The 19894-nt window shown below is 33.2% G+C and overlaps 2 protein-coding genes across 5 annotated transcripts in view; one reads left to right on the plus strand and one right to left on the minus strand.

Moving 5' to 3' along the window:
* LOC115876047 (RING finger protein 207-like) overlaps window positions 1-12659 on the plus strand; it is a 32139-nt gene extending 19480 nt beyond the window's left edge. For 2 of the 3 annotated variants that reach the window (XM_030891719.1, XM_030891721.1), the window contains 4 exons: window positions 2139-2380; window positions 3776-3924; window positions 5681-5832; window positions 9702-12659. In XM_030891719.1, coding sequence (XP_030747579.1) covers window positions 2139-2380; window positions 3776-3924; window positions 5681-5832; window positions 9702-9775 — 617 coding nt within the window. In that variant the 3' untranslated portion in view covers window positions 9776-12659. Of the gene's footprint in view, window positions 1-2138; window positions 2381-3762; window positions 3925-5680; window positions 5833-9701 lie in introns of those variants that run through there. The other variant, XM_030891720.1, reaches the window with a different exon arrangement.
* Window positions 12660-16604: 3945 nt separating this feature from the next.
* The window catches only part of LOC115876050 (calsyntenin-1), a 495751-nt gene continuing 492461 nt past the window's right edge, over window positions 16605-19894 (minus strand). For both annotated transcript variants that reach the window (XM_030891724.1, XM_030891725.1), the window contains 3 exons: window positions 19792-19891; window positions 19034-19171; window positions 16605-18950 (listed from right to left, as the gene is read on the minus strand). In XM_030891724.1, the coding sequence (XP_030747584.1) occupies window positions 18864-18950; window positions 19034-19171; window positions 19792-19891 (325 nt within the window). In that variant the 3' untranslated portion in view covers window positions 16605-18863. The remainder of the gene's footprint in view (window positions 18951-19033; window positions 19172-19791; window positions 19892-19894) is intronic.

The following is a 19894-nucleotide window of genomic DNA, read 5'->3' on the forward strand; positions in this document are numbered from 1 at the left end:
TCGCTCTCAGGTGTCGGGTAAAGCGAGTGTGTGGCCCAAAGAAATATATATTATATTTTAGAAATCTGCCTAAGGCTTAGCCCGATTCTGTCGTGTAAAGCCACATTCAAAATTCCAAACACACGTGCTTTGATTAAGGTTTGCAGAGCTTCAACATTTGCCATAAAATAGCGAGAAATTTGTTACAAAACCATACAAATTATATGTATATCACTGTAATCACTATGTCTTTATTTTGGAGAAAATTTAGTCCAAACATAAGGAATATTTTGTTAATGTTTGACCATCAAAATCTTAAAAATAAAGAAGTTGTCTAAAAATGTGCTACAATACGGATATAGTATAATCCTTTAACTTTAATTTCCTTCTTCATTTGTGTAAAATTACTTAGCCAGTTTTACATAAAACGTTAAATGCCGAACGCTTATTTTGCTACTTTTTCGGACTAGTGAAATGGACTCTTAACTCTTAATATAAGAGGCGCTCATATTCAATTTCGAGTCGGAGTACAATATATCCTTATTGACCATTTCATTGCATGAAATAAGCAAAAGTGCTTCATTTGTCCGCTGGAGGGCATCAAGTTTTAAAAAATAAACACATTTGAATGAGATTTTGGGTGACTATGTTTTGTTAAGTGCCTTAACATTTGACTTTCACAAAAATCAAGAAAAAATACGGGAAGGGTGAAAACTACCCCCACTTCTACTGAGCTTATTGTCAAATATAATTTGTGATACATAAGCTTCATTCAGAACCTCGAAATCAGTGGAATAAATTAGTAGTTTCAATTAGTCGTAGAAGTTTGTTCACCTAATTTTAATGTAAGCATTCAGAACGTCATAATTTTGGTAGTAATTTTCAGTTAGAAAAAGTTAATAAACTTTTGACTTTTCCACTAATTATACTTCAATTTGCGAGGAATGTCATTTTGGCCTTTGATTATCACCCGTCAAGAAAAATTTTGGTTAGAAATCAAAAGTTTATTGTTTTATAAGCTAAATATTATGCTCTCTCTATGGATACAACAGACTACCGCAAGCTGTTGCTAGGATATTTTATTAATTTTAATTGTTTTTTTAGACATTGTGAATGATCGTAAACTAAAAAGTATAAAGTGTAATTGAAACCACTAGTTTATTCCACTAATTGGGAGGTTCTGAATGAAGCTTAACATAAGATTCCATATTTTCGCCAACTAGATTATTACAGCATAATAGATTTTATGTGCCTCCATAGCTTGATGTTACAAAAACAATATTTGGAAATCAGCTTTGGAATTTTTTTTTCCTCAAAAAGTAGGCGCGGTAGCGTTTTTTACAAGAGACAAAAAATGTAGTAAATATTAGAAGGATCATTTTACGAAAAATGAATCGGTCGTCGGTTGAGACTACGGTTGAGAGAATATTTATACTAAAATTTATGTAGAAGTGGGAGTAGCTTTCACCCTTCCCGCACTTTTTCTTGATTTTTGTGAAAGTCCAATGTTAAAGCGCTTAGCAAAACATAGACCCCCAAAACTTCATTCAAATCGGAATAACGGTTCTTAAAATATCTGAAAAAAAGTTATTAATTTTTTAAAGTTTGATTCCCTCTAACGGACAAACGAAGCATTTTTGTATAGGGGTAAATTGTGTCAAATGAACTTTTTTATTATTAACTACGTATTTTTGGAATCACCCTGTATATGTGCGCAGCTTCATAAGAATATTATATTGGTTTCAACTCTGCAACTTAATAATCAGCCGACTCAAAATGCATGTCGGTATCTAGGTTTGGTCTTGACATCTTAGATAATGTTGTGAAATATACAGGGCGACTCACGGTGAATGGTAGGTTAACCGTTTGTAGAGAATAAGAGAGAAATTATAAGAAATGAAAGTAGTTTCCAAAAATGTAATAATACACCATAGTTCCACATTTAAAATAAAGAAGATACTAAAATTATTTTTAGAATGGAGTGGCAACACTGTAACGCTGAAAATAATTTGAATCGCTGGAGCAGGTGTGTTTCTCCATAAACGTCTAAACTAACATTGCCGTAAATAATCCTGTATAAAAAATTAGAGAAACATTTTAAAAGATAGTCGAATTGATTTTTAAATAAGAATTTATTTTTATAATTGAAGCATTTTTAGCAAAATTATCGATGAAACAAAGAATATTGTACAAGAAAATAGGTAAAAGTTGCGATAAAATCAACGCTTCAGCTATGAAATTAACCGATCCAGAAAAAAAGTGTAAATCCGTGGAATCTGAGTATCAGAGGATTTCTGAAGCGACATCCCAGAAATCTTTGATGCACGGAGTTAGCCGATCTAGTCCTACCAGCCCAAAATGTAAAAATAAATCAAAAATGCAAAGTAAAGCCAAGAAGAAGGTAATAATTTATTTATTATTTTATACAGGGTGTGCAGAAAGTTCACTTTAAAAGGACTTTTTTATTATGCGGTTGGGAAAATAAAACACTAATTCGCTACAATATACGTTCCTTTTAACACTCAACTCGCGTTTCGCTAACCATGTTAGGTTTATCAGCTGATGATCACCGTCATCTGCTGATGATGCTATCATCGTTAGCGAAATCCGCGTCCAGTGTTAAAACTGAAGTGTTTTGGTGTATTGTGGTGAATTAGTGTTTTATTTTGCTGTTGCAACATCTATGAAGATAAATGTGAAACAAGTTTAGATTGGAAAGTACCCATAAGGACAATGTAAACACTATTTGGCGCTATTCTTGCAACGGTCGCGACCCAAAGCTTTTGAAAATTTCGGAGCGGTTCGGCTTTTTCCGGATTTATATCACCAAATACTATTTATTCAAATTTATTATTATTTTCTTTTAATTTTATAAATAAAATACAGTGTGTTGCATACAAGAAACTTTAGTTTATATAAGGACATGTATGAAATACCTATGAAACATTAGAAACCGACATTATGCCACGATCCACGATGGTTTTTGCAGTTCACAGCACAGCTTTTTAAGTTTATAATGTCATTTTTTCACAATTATCACGGGTTTGAGTAATTAAATTTAAATTAAACTCACAAGAAAGCAATAATTACTTTGAAAATGGACGCTTTAAAAACTTTTCGGAATTTTTTCAATGAGAGCGGTTTGGATTTTGAAAGATTTTATAATTTTTGAAGATTCTGACTTTGACAAGAGATATGGACAAGAGAAAACTATTTTTGTTTTTGTTTGCGGTTGCTCTTAGCAACCGCTATAGCAGCGCCAGATCGCCGTACAACGGTCGCGACCCAAAACAATTTCGCGACCGAAAATTTTGACGGGCATTCCAATCTTAATTTATTTCCTTTATTTATGTATTGAGTTACTGAAAAAAAGTTTTTGACATTTATCATGTGAGAACTGTCACGGCAGTTTCATAAGTATATAGCGCCTTTCATAAAATATTTATTTTTATATTTTCCAGTGATTTTCAAAAAATCATATTTTCTTCATTAAAATTACAAAAAATAAAGTAAATCTAACAAGAATAATGCCCCATAAATATTTGTTTCGTTACTGATTTGTACATAATCACAAAACAGTTTTTTAAGTTACGAAACTTGTTGCAATGGCATATAGAAGCCAAATTTTTTTTTACAAATACCTCAATTATACAAAATATCCATTTTTGCGAACTTTTTAGCAAACTCTGTTAATCAAAAAGTCATTGCTGTAAATTCAACTTGATAATAAATATTACATATTATAAATAACATTAATAAAGTGTATATCTAAAAATGTATTAGGCTAATATTTTAGGTGTATCCTTATAGTGATGGAGAAGATAATGTTTTTTATTCTCTCAACGATTCTGCGGATTCTCTTTCTACGTCATCTCGACGTTCCAGTCTGGATGCGGCAACCTCCGGACCTGGTCCTGATAAAACATTAGTTGTTGTAATTAACAGGTTTGTAACAAATCCCAATCATTTCAAACATAAACTACTTTTCATAGCGTATACAAAAATATATCTGCGATATTGTGTTAGTAATCCTCTAGGGATGTTGGGTACTCGCAGTATATCTGAGATATATTTTATTGGAAAATTGTATGTCTCCGGATTGTCTTTACAAGAGAAAACAATTTTTTATTATTGATATTGTAAGAAAATGCATTCTTCATAAGCCGGTGATTATAGCCGCCAGCAAAAAAGAGTTGCAAGAAGTCATGACTGCACTGTGCTCTATTAGTGCAGAATATGGCTTGGAATTAAACAAACGGAAAACCAAGATGATGATTGTCGACCGCCTACGCAATAACCAACCTGATGTTCGAACCGTGGCTGGATACGAGGTTGTGAGCAAGTTCAACTATTTAGGTCCCATGATACCAAACTCGGAGGATGCGAGGCTGAAATCAGGCGCAGAGTGACAATGGCGAGGAATGCAACAACAAAGCTGACTAAGATATGGAAGACTTCAACAATCACACGAAGAACTAAACTGCGCATTGCGAACTCCTTCATATTCCCCATAGCTATGTATGGCTCCGAAACATGGATACTCAAGGAAAGTGATAAGCAAAGAATAAATGCCTTGGAGATGTCGGTATATCGACGGCTGCTGCGAATACCATGGACGGCTTATCGAAGAAACATTTCCATTATAGAGGAACTAAAAATTGAGACACGTCTGGTTGCCAGATTAAATCAGTCAATCCTCCGATATTTTGGCCATATTGCCAGGAGTGACACCTCAATTGAGAGACTGATGGTAGAGGGGAAGGTAGAGGGAAGACGATCACGTGGAAGGTCACCTAAGAGGTGGGTAGACCAAGTCAAAACCCTAGTGGGCCACAACCTCCCCGAAGCGTCATAGATAACGCAGTGTCGAACAATTTGGTCCGAGGAAGTGAGGGGAATCAACACATGATGTCACCATACTCTCACGTAGAGTGAAGGACTGAAGAGAGATTCTTCATAAAAAATTTGCTTGTTCTAAAATGGTTAATGCCGTTTATACCTTCCCATATTTCCATACCGTTTTAGAGCAAATTAAATAAAACACAAAAATGTGGTTGAATTTCCAAAAAGAAGTCCTAAAAGTCAAAAGGCGTCTGTGGTAATATAATTGAAGGGTCCAGGAGAAAAACCTGATAAGCAGCAATCTCTTAATTTTAGGATTTTACAACATTATAGTAGGTCTAACTTGTCCCTACAAAATGTATAAACTCTGCAGGGCAATAAGTTGTTAATCTTATCTGTACCTGTATAATGTAAAATTTTAATTAACGTCATGTTTTATTCTGTTTTAAAATGTTAAAGAAGCTCAAATGTATTTAATTCAATGTTACGGAAAGGGTCATTATAGTTATCGGAAAATGTGATACTTTAACAAGAGCAAAAAATATGACGTTAATCAACATTAATAATAGCCATCTACCAAAGAATGACATCGAAGTGATATTACCATAGAAACTCCTTTTGATTTCTAGGACTTCATAGGTCTAGGAAAAACATCAACCATATTATTTTTTTTTTAATTTTCAAACGGTTTGGAAATTTGGAATGGTATAAATGGGATTTACTGCTTTAGAACATGCAAATTTTTTTATGAAGAATGCATCTTTATCAAAAGGTCGGTAATAAAAAGTTTTTCCTCTTGTACAACCGGGGACGTACTGTATATTTTTATTATTTAGCGTTCGTTAAAAATATTTTTTAGGCGTAACAAGGGAGGAGCTCCTCAGAATCTTGCTCAGAAACAAAGAAGTTGGGAAACTTTTCCACCTAAACACCGACGACACCACGTTTGTCAGGCCAAACTAAGTGCTCCTACTCATCCTGTAGGTTTGAGAAAGACGGATAGTTTTGAAGGTACTAATATTTATAATTTTTAAACTATTATATAAAATCCAATACAAACCTTAGCAATATTGCATAATTGTGAACAATACTATACAAAGCGGTAAAGTTAGTTTTCCAATCTGACGTTTCGGATTCGAGAGAGCATCATCACTATTCTGGTATGTATTTTTATTAATTTCTACATAATATAAAAATCATAGATTAGAAAATCATTTTTTGAAAAAACCGGCATTTGGTGTAGTTCCAAAATAACCCCATCTAATGCCTACTAATAAAGTCGCCTGTAATATAAAATAAAAATGAAAAGATATACAGGGTGGTCCGAACTGTATTCCGGATACTTCGGCATTGTATTCTGCAGATTAAAATAAATAAAAAAGTTCGTATAAATGTATGTCCTAAAATGCTTACTTTCAGAGATACAGTGTGTAGAAGTTTCATTTTTATATCGATTTTTCTAAATAATTTCTGAAGTAACGTAAATATTTGAATGAAAATTGGTGTCTGGGAGTTTTTTGACATGAGAAATTTGATTTTGGTGTCAATATGACTCCTACTAGTAGAGAGCGCCACCTACATGTGTTTTAACTGTTTTGAAGCGTAATAACTTTTTGTCTGTACCTAAAACTTCTGAGTGAAAAAATATACATTTCTGGGACTTTTTACGTAAAAAAATATCTCTTTGTAAAAATCGCTACGAGCAACCGTTCTTAAGATATTTAGAATGGAAATAGACAATACATATCATTATTGACGAAAAATAAACACATTGACTAGGTAGTTATTTCACTGAAATAATAAATTTGGGAATTTTTTTTTTTTAAATTAATCATAATTTTTTCTGAAAAAATGATGATAAAACAGTTTCTATTGAACTTTTGACACAAAAACATTTCAAATTTATGATTTCAGTCTAATAACTGTTTAGTCGATATGTTTAATTTATGTCACTGATGACAGGTATTGATAATTTCGATTCCAAATATCTCGAAAACCATTACTCGTAGCGATTTTTACCAAGAGACCTTTTTCACGTAAAAAAGGTCGTAAATGTATATTTTTTTACTCTGTAGTTTTATACAGGTACGGACGAAAAGTTATTAGTCTTCAAACCAGTTAAAAAATATGTAAGTGGCGCCCTCTACAAGTAGGAGTCATATTGACATTAAAATCAAATTTCTCATGTCAAAAAACTCCCAGACACCAATTTTCATCGAAATATTGACGTTACTTCAGAAATGATTTGGAAAAAATCGAAATAAAAATGAAAATTCTACACCCCGTATCTCCGAAACTAAGCATTTTAGGACATACATTTAAACGAACTTTTTTACTTGTTTTTATCTGCAGAATGTGCTGCCGAAGTTTCCGGAATACAGTTCGGACCACCCTGTATATAAAGATATCAACATTTGAAAGTGTGTAAAAGAATTTGACCTTTACACACAGTTTTATTTTTGAAAATAGGTAAGAACGGTTTGAAATAAAAGAGTAATCAGTTGAAGAATACAGCGCTTATATTTTCAACATACCTCAAATATGGAAATATAAGAAAAACATTTCATTTTTACTTACTAGCAATCAACTATCCAAGTTGAAATTCATTTTCAGTAATTTCTCTTGTTTTGACTAATTTTCTTATATTTTTTAATAACTTATTAATGTATTGTACGCTATCTAGATTATCTTTAGTGCCATAGTCTAATAATCATCTACATATTCTTCTGAAGTCAATTACAATAGATTGGGACTCTAATTTCGGCACTTTATCGGCATCACCTGAACAAAGGAAAGTAAGAGTCCCAGTACTTCCAATTGACTTCGGAAATACTATACTAGTGTGTTTCCTACCAATATTATGTAATTTCCTACTATGTATACATGAAATGGCGTTAGCAGGATTAAACCAAGAAATAAAAAACTCTTTTTAAAAAAAATTGCCGATTTTATTCTCGTCTATATCACGGCTGTTTTCGGCTAAAAGGTTTTTTTTGTCACGCCTAAACCAAAGTAGTGGCTTATCCTGGCAGTATGAGTACAATTTCAAAAACGATACACATAACCAGTCTGTCTATACAGACTAGACATTAAACACTACACAAAAATTAAAAATATTGTCGCGACCTAGCTGGGTGTTGTTCGCTAGGATCGCTATACCAGGTTCTTTCTTTTAATCAAAACAACCATTAGAAAAATATGCACACTTATTAAATATACAACTACATACATAACAAATAAGTGTAGATTTTAGGAAATGCCAAGACTTAAGGGTTCAATACTCAAAGAGGTACTTACAACAGCATCTTGTCTGACTGGCTAACTTCTGTCTTCTACTGGTTCACTCGCAACCAACCGACTGACTAACCCTCGACTAACTGACTCACCAACTAACTCATAATGCGACTGATCCCGAACTCTCTCTTCAGCATACTCTTTTATATTTTCTATTCCTCGTGGCCATCGCCGGTTACGTCGTTCAATATGTTTTCATCTAATTACATTCACCCGGCTATGACCATGAGGAAATCGAACTTCGATAACCTGCGTTTGATTTTCAACCCGAAATTGTTGTATTTTAATTGTTTAATTTTTAATGTTATTTAAAAACATATCTGGGTCGATGTCATGCAGGTAACCGATCTCTTGGGCCTATATCAAATTGGTTTACTAGAATTATATTATATTTACTAGAATTATATTATTTGTGCTTTTTTCCCAATTTGATCTAAACCCATGGTACAAAGAAAACAAGGTATGATCGATAGCGGCCCCAATTTCGTTAAGTTTGCGCATACCACCTGTGACGTCATACGCCAGACAAAAAATATCCATATTGTTCAATTGCCATTAATAAAAAAAAGACCTAAAATAGGGAAGAATTAGGACATAACCCCAAAAGTTATGTCAAATCATGGAGCTTGACATTTGAAAAATTATTTTCACATTTTTATGTCATCTGTTTGACAATTTCAAATTGGCGCGCGGAGCTTGCCGACCTATGGTGCCGTTTATCACCTGTGACGTAATGACCAACCTGCGCAATATCATACCTTGTATTCTTTGTATCATGACCTAAACCCAAGTTGGCATCTATTTAAGTCTTGACAATATATTATAGGCTCAGTGCATTTCAGTTGATTTCAAAAAATCCCGACCGCAAAATTCAAACTCTCCCGAAACAACATTTTATAGCTTCATAGTTTTTCACACCGATTTGATCAAAAGCAAAAATGGATTCAAGCTGTTCGACGAAATAAGTGAGTAAACAAAGTGCTCTATTTACATAATCAAAAAAATTAAATTGATATATACTATGGAAGAATAAACAGCCGCTACACTATCTCCGAAATGTTTTACGAAATATTTCTGGAAATATTTCGTGAAACGTTTCGCAAAACATTTCTGAAAATAGTACAAAAACACCGTATGATCGAAAAAAAACGGCGTCCAGTTGGCTGGGAATTGACGATCGATGACATTTCCCATATAAATTTACATGTAACATGACAGCGGTCTTCATTTCATAGCCATCGCTGACGCCGTTTTTTTTTCGATCATACGGTATAAGCCCGTGTTATAAAAATTAGTAAGGTTAGGTTAGTTCACCGTTTAACTTAATATAAACGTTGAGACCGAGACTTTGAGTCTTTTATACTTCTTTTTAATTTAAACCAGGTCTCTTTGAGAAGTATGGACGCCTTCTTTAAATTTCCTATACAGATTCCCTTATTATAGAAAAACTCGATATTTAAAATAGCCGGATCTAGATAAAGGGAACACAGATAACTTTCTTAGTACTAAGTCTGCTAACGCCATTTCATATATAACATAGGGGCGCAAATCTACCACATTGTTGTATACTTTTTTCTTAATTTCAGGGCATGAGGAAGCAGTAAAAAGTCTTGTCGCGGCCGTACAAGAAACTCGTAGAAAACCTAAAGGAGGTAATTAACAACAGCCTTCTTCTGAGCAGTGCTTAATATTAATATATGCGGTTATTGACTGATTAAGTATTAATAGACATATAACAAATGCTAGAGCTAGCCAAACAATACCACGTCAGATTTTATTTACAGTGCTTTTTTCTGGTAAACCTTCTTTTCTTATAATTCTTAATAGAAAGTCCGACAATTTCGCATAGAAGAAATGTGTCAACCGACTTTTACACGTCCAAATCATGGCTTTAGGATGGCATGTTCCAGCGTATATATTTATTGACGATATTCTCATGAGAGTCAGTGTTAATGAACTTGGTCGCAAAGACAATGTTTTCTGCAATTTAGAATGATAGCAATCTGTTAATGATTAAACAGTGCTAAATACTTTCATAATTGCTTCGTCTGTCAGCACTTGTATTATTAATCATTAAGTTCAGTGTGGCGATAACGCACATTAGATTTTCATTTTCACAACAGGAATTGAATCAATTTAAATAACCTGTGCTCAAATAACAAGCGATAAAATGCATTAAATATGGTTAATGTCTTTTTTTTATAACTTGTAGGGACATTGTTGTTTTAAGAGTGTACCATTTATATTAAATAAAGTCTATCCAACGAGTTAGAGAAGATTTGGACAGTTGATATTAAAAAAAATGACAGAAAATACAATTAAAAAATTACAAACAGCCGCTGAGATGGGTCCTCTCGTTGGACAGCTATGGTTATTGTGAATTAATTACCTTAACCTTAGATTTAAGGCAGTTATAATTACAATTTAATTTATGTGTCAATTTTCCGTAACATGTGCTTTATGAATTGGTAATATGGTAGGATTTTTTGTATACTCATATAAGCATATACCAATTTTTGGGAAGCTCTGATTTTTTACTTCTACTCTTTTACTCTCCTTATAATATTTTAAAAAAATATTTGGACGTATATAAAATATTTTCTAATTGACGACTAACATTGAAAATAATAAATTTCTTAAAACTGGGTCGCTAACTAAACTATTTGATATCAATTAAACTTTTAGTTACGTAATCGAGGGCGAAATTTGTAAATTCATTGTTACCAACCATGGATATTTGGAACCGTGCTGACTAACTGGAATTTAAATTTCCCGCTGGGGCCATATTTATTTATTTCCTGACATTTGTTATGACACTTTAGTTTTGTATTACGCGTGTATGGTTTAAATTGGTTATTGTGTTGTGATATTTTAAGCTTAAAAATGTTTACTAGCAGACCTCCCTCCTTTCCCGAATCCTGGATCCGCCCCTTGTCCATCAATTTTAGGGGGGTCCGAAGGGGGGGGGTCTGAATACATTGTCAAATATTGTCTGTGCCATACACATTTACAAAAGTATTACATTTACAAAAGCCACCACCTTATAAGACTAATTTCTGAATTCGATTATATCTAAAACTTTACTTTTGCTTTAAAAACACAAATTATTAAATATCGTTATTGAATTAGGGAGTTCAAAACTGGTATATATAAAGGGGGAATATTTATTTCTCTAGATATTTTTATTTGTAATGTTTATTACACGTTAATGTAGTACCTACTTTAAAATTCTTAATATTATTTATGGTACTTTAACATTACGAGTTTGTAATGATTATAACATTATACAGGGTGTTTGTTAACTACGCTTGAAAGTAATACTTCATGCATGCCTATTTAGCCAAACCTGCCATAAAATTGCTATCAAAATATGCCAATATTCTGCAAAATGGCAACCGTAGATTATTTTACATATTTATCGTCAAGTAAAGCTTTTTTGATTTTTTGAAAAGGTTGTGATATAGATTGTAATTTAGATAAATTACAGAACAGCTTACTGCCACAAAGATTTAAAAAAAAACATTATTTGAATATGTTTGTTTAGATTTTTATTTATTTTTGTGGCAATTTGAATCTCAATCTAAGTAAGTTGAAATTTAAATAATCAAAAGCATATTAATATTTAACAAGAAATAAATGATGGTCACCTGTCGCTGACATTCATAATATCCAAGAATTTCGCAGTAAAAATAAAGCTGGCGCAAAATAGAATTTTATGGCTTGTGGGGTTATATTTATGAAGATTATATTATATTTTACTGCCGAAAGTACAATATAATCTGTAGAATTTTTTTAAACTTAATGCCGTTTTATATTTAAGAAATGCGGTTGTCATTATCTCAAATTATATCCATAAGGATGATTGTACTATGGTTCTCTAGTGTTAAATTCGAGTAGATAAAGTTAAGTTATTAATGTTATTTATATTCACTTATTATAATATAGAACTATAGCACTGTTATTGTTACCAACTATATTTTAACGGATAGATATTTGTATTGATGTTAAATAAACGTAAAAAGCTAAGAGTATCTTTGTATCGCGTTAATTACAGAGACTAGATGTTCAGTGAGTGTTTCTTTCATTCATAAGTAAAAGGGAAAGCCAGTTTGCTTTTATTTTTGTTACTATTATCAGTTATAGTAATTTTTCTGTGATACTTTAAAGTTTTATTTGATTCTCTTCAATAGTATGGCTTTTTTACGAGTTGCCACCTAATGCTTTTTCGTGGTTTTATGAAAGAAGATATTTATTAGCATAATCAGAAGCAACTTTTTAATAGTTAAGTTGAAGATTAAAGTCGCTAAAATACCACAAATATATTTGTTCGATCGTAGGATCTATTGTAAAAGAAATAATTTGTTAACTCTATTGTATTGTTCAGATTTTTATTGGGTATGTAAGTGGCTAAGGAGTTACGAGGAGATACTATCCAACCTTTAAGTTGAATTTTTATTTTAGATTGTTTATAAATCGGTACTATAAAAGTTATTGTTTAGTCATAAGAACACCTGTTATATTTCATGTTAAATGTTCATATACAACAGGAAAAAAATAAAATATTAAATAAATATGAATCTATAATTATTAGCAGTTGAAACCCTTTGGATTCGATTGCGTCACTCCACTCTCAGGTATATTTTCGGGTGTCGCGAAGATACGATATGTTTGTGTCGTGATTTCCGTATGTAAGAAGAGTATAATGCATTTATAACGTACTGAACAATGAGAGAACAGTAAAAACGTTGCCAAACGTATGAAATATACCGAGTAACTGTGCACATTACTAAGAGACGCGGAAGGGGATACTACATACATACATACTGCCATTACTCGCTGATGAGTATTTGACACGCATCAGAAGATGGTCACGCAAGGCGTTTTCTTTCATGAGCTTTTCTGTGACTGAAAAACCCAATACGTGATGTTATTTGTCTAGTAATGTCTGGTAACTGAGTTTACAATTCTTCTCCATTGAATTGTATTGTGAGCTGCTACTTCCCACTCATTCTGCACGTTAATCCCCCTTAAATTTTCGTGGAAAATGTCCTTGTACCTTTTGAGTTGTCCACCTGGCCTCCTCTTACCGTCTACAAGCTCACCGTAAAGCAGTGATTTTGGTATGCGGTTTTCTTGCATTCTGCATACGTGACCAGCCCATCTTAATCGGGATTTTGTAACCATGACTTCAATACTCTCGCAGTTAGCTTTTTCAAGAACCGATACGTTTGAGACATGATGGAACCATTTGATTCTTAAGAGTTGTCTAAGATGTTTTTGTTGCAACTTGTTTAATGCGTTCATGTGTCGGCGGTACGGTACCCAGGTTTTTTTTTCTCCCATATAACATGATGGGGATTATTATTGCTCGGTACACTGCAAGTTTAGTTTTTGTGCTCAGGTCATGGTTGTAGAAAACCCTGTCTTTTAATTTCCAGAATGCTCTTGAGGAGCTGCTAATCCTGTGCTGAATTTCAGAGTCGATATTGGCCTTTTCCGAAATAAAACTGCCGAGATAATTGAATTCCGCTACATATTCCAGTAGTTCTCCGATTTTTATAGCATTGTTGTGATCTTCCGGGGGGAGTGCACATGATTTTAATTTTGTCGATGTTTAGCTTAAGGCCCAAAGCCTCGTATGCCCAGGTATATGTGTTCAACATTTCTTGTAATTGCTGTACAGTTTTTGCAACTAGAGCGCAGTCATCAGCGTATTGAAGTTCTGTGATGAATTTTGTACGTGTTTTTGCCTTGAAGTCTTTTTATGTTGAACAGACCGCCGTCGTATCTGTATCTAATGCCCAATCCTCTCTCCTGCAGTTTGCTGTCCACTATAATGGAGAGCGCTGCCATGAATATGTTGAACAGGAGAGGCGCTTGCAAGAATTTTTCCTCCGATAGCCAAGAGTGAAATTCCCCGGTAGTTTCCGCAGTGTGATGCACTTCCTTTGTTCTTAAATATATTCACTATATTTGCGTTGCAAAAGTCCTGAGGTACATTTCCGCTTTCCCATATGACATCGATGACAGCCTTAAGATGACCAATAAGTTCTTTACTTGCACACTTATAGATTTCCTCCGGAATCGCGTCACAGCCAGCTGATTTGTTCTAATTTGTTGTTTTTAAGCTGTTTTATGGAGGCCTGTATTTCCTGTTCTGTTATTGGGATATCTAATACATCGAGGCTGTTATACTGACGTATTGTGTTTAGTGCTTCCACATTGGGGTTATTTTCTTGGTTAAGGATATGGCTGTTATGCTCTTTCCAGCGGTTTCTGATTTGCTCTTCCTCTTTTAGAAGTTCGCCATTTTGTGCCATGATTGGGCAGCTTGCCTTCTTGGTTGGGCCGTATACTTCTTTTACAGCCTCGAAGAATTTACGGTAATCGTGATGCGTGGCGTACTCTTGAATCTGATTAGCTTTTTATGACCACCAGTTATCCTTTAGTTGGCGTAGTTTTCTCCGAAGCGTGTTGTTGGCTGCTTTAAAGTTGTTGCTGGGTTCTGTCCAGCCTTGGGTTGTGTGGATTTGCAGTGACTGCTTGATGTGCTCTATGCTTTTGTTCCTACAAAGCCTGTATATGAGGTGATTTTCGTTAAACCAGTCTGGTTGTTTCTTTTTGTCGGACTTTCCCAGTACAGCTTCGCTGGTTTTATGAATCGCATCCCTTAATTGTGTCCAGCCTTGTTCAGCTTCCAAGATTGAGATTGAAGTTATCGGTGGAAGTGATTCTTTGATGGCTTCCCGGAGGGCGTCGGCGGTATCGTTGTTTTCTAGACCCCATACGTTCAATCTGGTCATGTTGTTTTGTTTTTTACAGTGCGGATGTTTGGGTTTTAACTACCCTCATCCGCAAAGCGGGTTTCGCTAAGAGCGGCAACATCTATATTTAGCCGGTGGAGTTCCTGTGAGACCAGTGCTGTTCTTCTCTCTGGTCGATTTGAAATTATCTTGTCCAATAAAGTGCGGACGTTCCACGACGCAAACGTAAAACATTGATGTTTTTTGTTTCTCCGATGATACGCTCGAGTAGGCACCCCCTCCCGGAGATCCGATTGAGGGGGTATTTTACCTCTGGATGATGATTTTGTCCCACTCGAATGTTCCATCATTGATGTGTGTAAGCTGCGTGAAAAGGTTTAACTGTGACGGTTACGCTGCCGCACAGTTTTGGCTGCAACTGTAGCACGGGATGGCTATGGCACAGTGAGGACCGCGACGATAGTTCCCTTGTGCTACGTTCTCGGCCGGCTAGGAGCAGTTCACTACTCCTCTTCCCCAGAAAGATGGTAGGTCTGAGGCTTGTATATATGTATATAGGTTATAGCGTCTATACTCGGACGTCAGAGCCTCGTTTGTGTAAACAGGGTGCACCACGTGAAGGTGAGGTTGACTTTTGAGTAAGCTAGGTTATATGTATCGCTTCAATACCCCTTGCACCCCGAAGGGGATAAGGCAGTTTCGTCGCGGTCGGCCGCATAAATTGATAAATTTTATAAGATTGAAATTGAAATCCAGTACTAGATTTCTAGGGAAGGGTCTATATTATGCGTTCGTGTTCACGATTTAATTACATCTCGTTTACTTTATTTATTTCTTTATTATAGAATCATTGTAATTTTTTCTTATAGCGTAAATTTTTAAAAACAAGTTGGTAATTAAATAACTGTAAAATGCTCAAACGTTTACCACTTTTGGTAAAAATTAGTTGAACCGGGTTAGCGCTAGACAGTGGTCGCGCTATTTGAACTCTGAATTCAAAAAACAATATCTTGAAATCCATTAGAAATATTTGACTTTAGCAAAATAAAATTACACTAAATCACCACAATACACCAAAACACTTTTACTTTTACACTGGACGCGCGTTTCGCTAACCATGTTAGCATCATCAGCAGATGATTATAAACTAGAGTTTATGTTAGCATCATCAGCAGATGATTATAAACTAGAGTATAAACTCACATAAGTACATAAGTTAGCATCATCAGCAGATGATTATAAACTAGAGTTTATAATCATCTGCTGATTATGATAACATGGTTAGCGAAACGCGCGTCCAGTGTAAAAGTAAAAGTGTTTTGGTGTATTGTGGTGATTTAGTGTAATTTTATTTTGCTGTGTAACACCAAAAGTTCCAACCCTCAACTGTAATTATTTGATTTTAGTTTAAAAATAAACGTTCTTAACGTTTCTGCTATATTTTTTTCGCAGACAGTAGGTGAAAATCTTTACAAATAAAAAGGTTACACGATTGCTGAAAATTGCTATGCATTAAAAGAAAATGGACGCGTTTTTTACACATCTTGAACAGAAAAAAAGCAAACCTGTCGAATTTTTCTCATTTAAACAGCTTGTCAAATATACGAACATATGAACTTATAAATATGATATAAAATAAAAAATAAGAAAGTTTCAATATCTAAAGTAGTTTTTGAGATATCGCGTTATGTGTTTTTTTATTAATTAAAACTGCTCATATTTAATATACATTTATTCAATACATAATTATTGTGATTTACATCTAAAAAGACATGGTTATTTGATTCTGATTCCTTACACTTTAACACACAAAAAAGCTTTTCCTTTTGTTTACATTACACAAATTAAAATTATACAGTTTTTGTCAAAGTCTTCCTTCAACTGATAATACTAGGTTGACCGGCAGAATTTGACACTTACTGCCCCTTATTTAAATGGAATGTTCTAACTTTATCATGTATTACGTATTTCGATAAAAAATAGTTTACCTTTTGTGTTCTTGATATATTTGAGTGGAATCAAAACAAAGCAAGTTTTGTTTTACTTTTACTGCTTCTACATAAATTTACATATTTTAAAATATAACATTTTAAGTCATGTTGCGCAACGCGCCAACTTTAAGTTAAATTTTCTTTTAAGTAACAACAATACCGTGACTAACAATCCAAACTACTTTCTACAATTTCTTATGTACAGGAAATAAATCAAATTCATAAATGTCTAATTCCAACGTCGAAAACTTGCTCGGTTTTAATAAAGTACCAGCATCAAACTAATTTTTAAATTATTTCTGTTAAATCACAGCAATCTACTTCTAACATCACTTTAACATAAATACAGGGAGAAATGATTTAAATAATGATATAATATTGCAGAATAATTAATAATTGGACATTTTCATTTTTCTAATACAAATATTGCGCTAAATTTGGGTTATTGATTTTTTTAGATATTCCAAAATAAAACTAAGTATATTATTTTATTGTTAAGTATATTTACTTGATCTTTTTTAAGTACCTATATAATGTTTTGTTACGATACAATAAAAAATAACTCTAGACCTGCAGAATGTATTTACACCATTTTGACATATATTTAAAAATAAAAAAAAAGATAATTGTGCGAGTAAAAAAGGCAGACACATTGACACTACTCAGAGGTAACTTTGTGTTTTAGGCTTAATTTCTTGAAGATATAGCGATAAACAGTCACACTCATACACTCGCATGAAGCTGAAAGATGTTTTACAGGTTATTAATATGTCTATATCTTAAAGATAATTAAACAGTAAAACTTGAAAAGTTACAAATTCCGACAAGGTGAAACAGTGACAACCTAGCATAAAGGCTCTTAGGTTAGAATATATATACTTATGTTTCCTAAGTTAATTTTATGAAACATATCCTCCTTGTAACATATAGCAAAGACATCTTGCCAAAGCTAAATTTAAGGTTATGTTTCTTTTCTAAGTAGACAGAAGTGCAAATCTTTACAAAAGTTAGAAATACAAAATAAAACAGCCGGAAGTGATTGCACACATGTAAAAAATTGATATGATCGATAGATTATTGTGACGTTAAAACAGTGATAAGGAACAACGGCTGTTAATTTACTTATAACTACTTAAGTACAAAAAGAAACACAAAAATGGTAATACTTATCTTGATAAAATATATCATATATATGTAAATAATTTGTCAATTGAAAGTCAAGCAAAAACAAACTGTTAATTTTAAAAAAACACACTTTAAAACTTATCAAATTTTAAAACGAATTTTTAGTTTTAATTTATTCGAAGTAATATCTGTCAAACTGAGGTACAAAGCCAGACATGACAGACATAATTATTAACTATTTAAATTTAAGCTGCAAGATTTACATTATTATTAATAGAGGTTAAAAAAATATCGCTTTTGAGAGACAATAAAAGAAAGCCTTGTAACGCTTTGATTTAACAACCAAAACCTTGACTACCCTAGACAAATAATAATGTAAAGGGAGTACATTATACAACATACTATAACTTCTAACAGTAATTTCATGGACGATTATTGTTGATATCAATTAATAATTGCATCTACTAAATACACTGCTAAATCTTTTACAAGATGGACAAGAAGAACATAAGACAGTTTTTCGTCTTTTATTAATAATTTTGTAATTTTTAACAGTGTAGTAAACGCAAAAATTTGTTTAGTGCCTTACCATTTGCTCTTATGGCACAAAATAGTTGAATGGATTTGTTATTAAACAGCACTGATTCATTAAAAATACCTTCTTGTTTGGTAAGAAATTACAAAATAAAAAGGATGAAAAAGGGTAGACTGAAATAATAAATTGGGTTATGAGAGACAAGTAAAGTAGGTATACAATTAATTGCATATAACTGTTTGAATGTCTACAATGGAACACGGGGGTCAAATGTTTTATTTTAGTTTGTATTTCTCATCCTTTTTATCCAACTTACCGCACCCTTAGAACAATTTACATCGTGCTGTTGTCCCACTCGAGCTGCGAGACATTTTGATAATCGCGCTTGCGTCTTGTGGAAGTTGGAATTTCGTCTTCATCCTAAAATGATTTAGTAATTATAACAATAAAAAGCCGTTTCATTTAATATAAGTCGTTTATTAATAGTTTAAAATAAAACTTACCTCTTCAGAGGAGTCAGCTCTTATGCGACATGGGCCATCTCCAGGACCATCTTCATCAGATGATGATTCAGAATCAGATTGTTCAGATTCAGAATAATCCCCGGAACAACCATTGCGTTCTAGTTTACGTTCGGCATTCTGAAATATATTTTAAATCAATGTAGCAAACTATGCGATAAAGAATTAATTCATAGGACAAATAAACTTAAATGACATAATTTATTATGTTTACCGCTACAGGTTATGACAGCAGCTTTGGGAGCATTATATTTCTAAATCTGGATTGTAAAGTCGTTTTTTAGAAATAAATAAATTTGGCGCAGTCGGTAGGATATCCGGAATTGTTTCTATCGAACGTATAATTATAATACCGTCTTCTCCACATAAAACGTCATATCATATCCTTAACAGAGTAGGCTTAAATTATGACACTTTAACTCTTAAACTGTGATATTCCGCCGTATCATTCCTATTAAAAATAAATACGGTTAACATATTCTAAAAACTTTTTTTTAATAGTAATTTCCTTACAATATTTTAGAATTAACATTTAAAAATAACTTTAAAACAACTGACACTTAACTGTTACCGTTACTGTCAAAAACGTTGGCTAGAGACAAAATAAAGCTCAAACTGATAAGGTATATTTCTTCTACTGTAAGATCATATGTACATGTTCTAATTTTCTGTATTGATATTGTCAATTGCCTATTTGATAATAGGGGTATAAAGTTAAACAGGTGTAAAATAATATTTACCTCCATTGGATTGACAGTTATAGTTAAGGCAGAATCATCCCAGGTCATTTCTCCATCTTGAGCTTCCTCACTTGATGTTTTTTGATGTGCAGCTCGAATCCTA

The sequence above is a fragment of the Sitophilus oryzae genome, unplaced genomic scaffold (assembly GCF_002938485.1).
Source record: "Sitophilus oryzae breed Bouriz unplaced genomic scaffold, Soryzae_2.0 scaffold_1396_pilon_pilon, whole genome shotgun sequence".
Taxonomy (NCBI): Eukaryota; Metazoa; Arthropoda; class Insecta; order Coleoptera; family Curculionidae; genus Sitophilus; species Sitophilus oryzae.